A 5992-nucleotide genomic window follows, 5' to 3' on the forward strand; every position below is an offset into this window, starting at 1 on the left:
TTTTTTATCTATCAAATTTGGTCCTTATTCTTTTTATTATTACTTATTTTATTTGAAATATTTTATAAAATGTTAATTATTATTATTTTGATTTCTTCATCTTTTATTTTTTTTTATTTTTTAGATTTGATCTTTATTATTTTGATTATTATTTATTTTATTTGAGATAATTTATTAAATTATATTTTTTTTCAATTTCATTCTCATTCAACTTTTTAATTTGTAAGATTTGTTCCTCATTATTTTAATAATGATAAGAAAAATAAAATATTAATAAGTTATTTTCCAGCTTATTTTTCATGACATAACCAAACACTGAAAATTATTTTTCAACTTATTTTATATTACACTATCAAACATCAGAAAATAATACTTTTTTCCGGAATTCACTTTAAAAAAAAAAAATACTAACAAACAGGATCTTAGACATAGTAGGGCAAACAGGTCTCATTAAACTAACTCCAACACTTAATTTGAAATTCAAATTCAGACCAACGGACCATATCATAGAGCCAAGAACAGCAAGTTTCATATTTTTTTGAAATTTAATTTTAATTTTTTTTTTTTAAAATAGACATAATTAAATTTAAAAAATAACTAACACGAGATCATAGTTCTTTATATCCATATCTCTTTTATTAACGCATGATTATCAATTAATTCTATTAAACAACGCATCCAATTTATTGATATCTGAACCGCAACAGGTATGCGGCACCAAAACTTGTGCCCTTCTATATAACTTGTCAGGACCGGCTGGTTCAACATATTAGTCACAACATCTAAATGGTTCTCCCAACAATCCAACCTGAGGATCAAGAGATTATGCTTAAGTTTTTGGTGCACACCTTGAAGAAGAGATTTTATAAGGAAAAAAAAAGTGTATCTGAGAAATAAAGTCCCTCAATTCTTTCTCGAAACCAAAGCAAGAACATATGCTTAAAACTTACCAACAAGTTATTTGAAATTGACTATTCTCTCAGTGGCATCCACCAAATACGAAGCTTGTCATAAAGCCGTGATTCAATAATATCCAAAAGGGTAATATCTGCTTTCGGAAATTCTGAAGCACACCTTGAAGAAGTGGAGGTTCGATCATCCACGATCTAGTATGGTCGATAGAGCGTTCCAATGAAGCAACAAGGATTACTCTTGTTGAGCTCTCAAATGCTTTATCTAAACTTCCTTTTATATGAACAGCGGAGAAGAAGTACTAGTGCTCTGCATCAGTTCTTGATGATTGGCATCGAATGCCCTTCCACGCATAGAGATCCACACTATTCAAGAAAGAAGGAAAAAAAATTAGATTTATAATGCCAGACTGGCACCACAATTGTTTTTGTTTCTAAATTGTCATGATAACATCTCCCTGATCATCTGACCGACAAGAAAATCCTTTCTGCCTCTGGTGTTGAGACATTGTGGAGTGAAGAATCAAGATTTGTGCATCATTTATTTGAATTTAACGATACAAGATGTAAAGTTTGTCATGAAATTGTGAGATACTCAATGCAACAACATCTGATAGTGTAATATCTGGATTTAGTAAAAGCTCATTTGTTCAACCCAACTAAAATTTTACTTGAATGGAAAAGGTAAAGATATACTGTGCCATGTATGGACCCAACAAAAGCCAGCCATAAGAGGTGGAATACAGATTTTTCTAATGGTGTGGACCTACTCAAATGCATCATATTGATTGACATTGATATGTCCTTTGATATAGAAGAGTGGCTACCGTTGTAGATCCCACTTGAGGGGCTTCTATTTAGATGTGGACTTGAGAGGGACCTGGGTGCAGCCGAGTGTCAACCTGCATATTATTGCAAAGTTTACAAGAACTTAAAAACACTGTATAACAAGATGCTAATTATGATACCAATATGCACTTAGTATTTTATGCTTTAGTGCTTTATATGCGTTGAAATTTGTGTTAACCCATGCAACTAACTCAGGCACAATATTCAGTAGCTTAAGAATCAATAGCTCGCATTTGCTCATCAAATTTGTCATGGTAGAATGTTCAGTAGTACAATTTTATTAAAAATTCTAACCTAGCATTCATGTGCATTGTAGTGAAACATGGTACCACTTCACGTCCACACAAGAGTCCTATTCCCTTGTAGTTGCTTTAGCATACAAACATTCTAATCTTATCCAGGAGTTGCAACTTCCACCACGTATTCCATTAACACCATACATCAAAATCAACATTTTTTATCCAGCAAGTAAGCAAGGCGTGTATACACATTGTGTTCCAATTACTAGAAAATCTTTCTTCATCAAAAAAGTCAAAGTCTGTTTCCCATGACAGCCTATGCAGAACATCCCAGGATTGTTCAATCAGAGCACCAAAATTAACAATGACTACAAGTTTTAAGTCATTAACTAATATAAAGAAACATGACCCTGTAATTTCTTTTTCTCAAAATATTCTTTCCGTCCAACCTCAACAAATATAAAGAAATTCTCTCTCTCTCTCTCAGTTTACACTCATGCCTATTTGTTTGTCAGAAAGTAGTTTTTTTTTGGAATGTGGATTTCTGAAAAGTGATTATTTTCTAATGTTAAGCAGTGTCATGGAAAATGAATTGAAAAATAATTTTTTAATTTTTTTTTCAACTTTGTTAAAAAAATAAAAACCAGATCTGATAAATAAAAAAATTGAAAAAAAATAAAATTGAAAAAAAAATCAATTTCATAAATTATTTCAAATTAAAAAATAGCAATCAAAGAATAGAGATCAAATCTAATAGATAAAAAAAGTTAAAAGATGATAAAATTGAAAAACAATATTCTAATTTCATAAATTATTTAAAATAAAACAAATTGCATAAAAAAAATAAGTATTAAATCTGATAAATATAAAAAATCTCAATTAAGAAAAGGATAAGAAAAAGACATTGTAATGGTAATTTAGTCATTTCACTTTATTTTTATGTGCAATTTCTAGAAAGTATATTCTGTCCAAAATAAAAGAAAATACTTCCTTGGAATCCATACCACATTTTACTTTGACCAGAAAGTGTTTTCCATTAACCAACTTTTCTAATCCTAATGGTAAGCAAACATGAAAAAGTTTGGAAATGGTCTCCAGAAAACAACGTTCCATGAAACAAACAGGGCCTAAAACTAACAAGATATTAAGGGTAGTTTATTCTCAACATAATACAGAACCTCACTGTATAATAGTTGCAGTAATGTAAACAATATGTTATTTTCACGTATCTAAACACATTCAGCATTTACTGAAATCAAAGTCAATCATTCCTTCATAGTTCATATTAGTTCCTAAACTACAAATGAATCATTTCATAGAAAATGAAAGCAACTTTCATATGCTAAAATATTAGCTATAGAAGATTAAACACATGGAAGGAGTTTGACAGCTTACTAGTAGTAAGAAACCTCAGCACCATTCCTAGGTGCACTAGTTTACAGTCTTATGTGTCCAGTGATGTTAAGAAGCAGGATCATTTCTGATAGAAGAGACAACATTTCTCCGCACTGGGCGAGTTGGTTTCTTCACATAAGAAGAATTCCATTCCCCCCCATCCTGAGCATAGTAATTCATGGGATACTCCCCACCAAAATCTTTCTCCACACCCTTCGCATCCCCGTTGCTACATTCACAGCATGATCCATCACTCTTCTGACCACATCCCAAACCACTCCCACCACCACCGCACCCTGAATTCACCACCAAACTCTTCTCCCACCAACCAGCCAAATCCCCGAGCGCAATCTCTGCCTCGAAAGGCGTCAACAATGGCTTCTTAAAAGCATCCCCCCAATCAATAGAAAGCCTAGGACAAGCGATTTGAATCCAAGCATCAACCGAATCCTCAAACAATGCAATCCTACCCGGACTAATTTCTGACATCAAAACAACCATATAATCAAACCCTTTCTCCCCCATCTTCTTTTCCAACCTTTCCAGTATCCTCGGGTTCCCTTGCCTTCCCAAAGTTCCCAAAACAACCCCCCAACTCCTCGCTCCCTTTGCCCTCTCTATCGCCTTTTTCCTTACCCCCTTCATTCCCTTATGATCATACTCCTCCAAAAACAACTTCCCTAAATAAGGGTCATACCTAAATGCCTTAATCCCCGGATTCGCAATCATAAATGCCTCTAAATGAAACCTTCCATCTGCTACAAACACCAAAACCATCTCCTCCTCACTAAAGCCCAAATTCCCAACAACATTTTTTGACATTTTGGGTGCGGTACAACCCAAAACCTCTCCAGCCGATAAGGGTTTCGATTGCGGGATCAAAACAACAAACCCATTATTTTCCAATTCAGGTTTCGCTTCCCTGATCGCCGAAGCAAACTGAATCGTGCCCGCGAGCACAATATTTCTCTTGTGGGTCCCAAAATTGAGGCTGATCGTGTTGATCAGACGGCTGACATCGATTTTGATTTCTACAAAGACATAGAGACATGGGATTTTGGTGGCATCAATAGGTATCAAACAGCTATGACCGTAGTGGATCAATAAATCGGCATCGAGAGCCAAAGCCGACAAATCGTCTACACAGCAGGCGCCGTAGGTGACGTCGCCGAGGACGAAGCAGTGGGTGACGTCAGCGAAGGCAGTGAAGATGTCAGAGAGGATTAGAGAATACATGAGGAGGCCTTCAGGGAGCTGGAGGGCGATGCGTTTAGCGTTGGTGGAACGCACGCGCCAGATACATTTGTGGATTTCGAAGTTGTAGTTGGAAGGCAAGAGAGAGATGGAGGCGTTAAGGGAAGGGTCGTTCAGGATTGAGTCAGGGATTTGGGATTTTATGAAACGTTTTGGTGTTGGTTTTGGCTTTGATTGTTGATTGAGTTGGATTGCTTGCATTTTTTTAAGAATTATAATGTTGATTTTTGTTAGTTTTCTCTCAGTTGCATAAACTGCTGCTGCTGAGAGGGGAAAGAGAGGGGGGATGCTGTTTGAGGGTCTCTAAATTGGGAATCTAGGGTTTTGGCAATGGGGATATCTTTTACACGTCAGCGTGTGGGAGGGTAGCTAATGTTTATTTATTTTCAAAACTTAATTTTATTCGACTATTATAAAGATTGAAAGTGCATTAGCCATTTTGCGTTGTTAGGTCATCTCCAATTAACTATAATCTAAAAATCTAAAAGAGGAGGGGGTGAGCTATATCCCTGCTCTCACGAGCGCTATTAAATTATTTATTTAATGAAATAATGTTTGGTTTTTATTTTATTTTATTTTTTAATTATTTTTTTTTAATTAATATTTTTTTTAATTTTTTTTAATATTAAATTTTTTAATTGAATCGTTACGCTATTATGATATGGATTATAAATTTAGCAGATTAACCTGATTAACTAAAGTTTTTTTTTCATTAACTTTGTTTTTTATTGGATTGTTAATATCTCATGACCTGAATTATAGATTTGGCAAGTTAACCTAGTTGACTCAGTTTTTTTTTATTTGAGTTTGTTTTTTAATTTCATTATTTAATATTGTGTTTGATTAAGAATTAGCCTTCATGATTTGTTTTGGTTTGCTTTTTATTATGTTATTTCATCTTTATGATCCGAGAATAGTGCTTAAAGGGTTAATTCGAGTTTACTTGACTTATTTTTTGTATTATTTTTTTAATTAAAATTTTTACAAATCTCATCGTTCAACAATGAGTCATGTAGGAGAGATTGAGAATTAAGTTTTCTAATTAATCTTGATTTGATCTCTATAGTGTTATTTTAGTCTCATGATAAAAGTTATGGATTTGGCAGGTTAATCCGGATTAAATCAGGTCATTTTATTATTATTTTTTCTAAGTGTGTATAACAAACAAACTTTGAGGCGTGAAGATCATTATTTTTAAGGTATTAATTGCTCCCACTATATTTGATGCAGTGATAAAGTAATATACCTTCAGGATACAACAAAACCTTAAACTTATAGACAACAACTTTTATAAGTTTATTAAGAATTTCTATTTTGTTTCTAAAAAAATATAAACAGAGAGTT

At 33.4% G+C, this 5992-nt stretch overlaps 1 protein-coding gene across 2 annotated transcripts; it reads right to left on the reverse strand.

The window, feature by feature from the left end:
- Window positions 1–611: 611 nt before the first annotated feature.
- LOC133668589 (uncharacterized) lies at window positions 612–4994 on the reverse strand. Of its 2 annotated transcripts, XM_062088538.1 has the most exons (4): window positions 3395–4994; window positions 1739–1813; window positions 951–1277; window positions 612–808 (listed from the first exon to the last, which is right to left on the reverse strand). In XM_062088538.1, exon 1 carries the CDS (start codon window positions 4847–4849, stop codon window positions 3461–3463), a length of 1389 nt encoding a protein of 462 aa, XP_061944522.1. In that variant the 5' UTR covers window positions 4850–4994; the 3' UTR covers window positions 612–808; window positions 951–1277; window positions 1739–1813; window positions 3395–3460. The 2 variants fall into 2 exon arrangements, with proteins under 2 accessions (XP_061944522.1, XP_061944520.1); XM_062088536.1 differs by lacking the exon at window positions 612–808 and having other exon boundaries at window positions 888–1277.
- Window positions 4995–5992: the final 998 nt, after the last annotated feature.

Source organism: Populus nigra, chromosome 11 (assembly GCF_951802175.1).
Source record: "Populus nigra chromosome 11, ddPopNigr1.1, whole genome shotgun sequence".
Classification (NCBI taxonomy): domain Eukaryota; kingdom Viridiplantae; phylum Streptophyta; class Magnoliopsida; order Malpighiales; family Salicaceae; genus Populus; species Populus nigra.

Bases quoted from the DNA above. Each gene is read 5' to 3' on its own strand.
- LOC133668589 (XM_062088538.1), bottom strand. From the start codon at position 4,849: ATGCAAGCAATCCAACTCAATCAACAATCAAAGCCAAAACCAACACCA.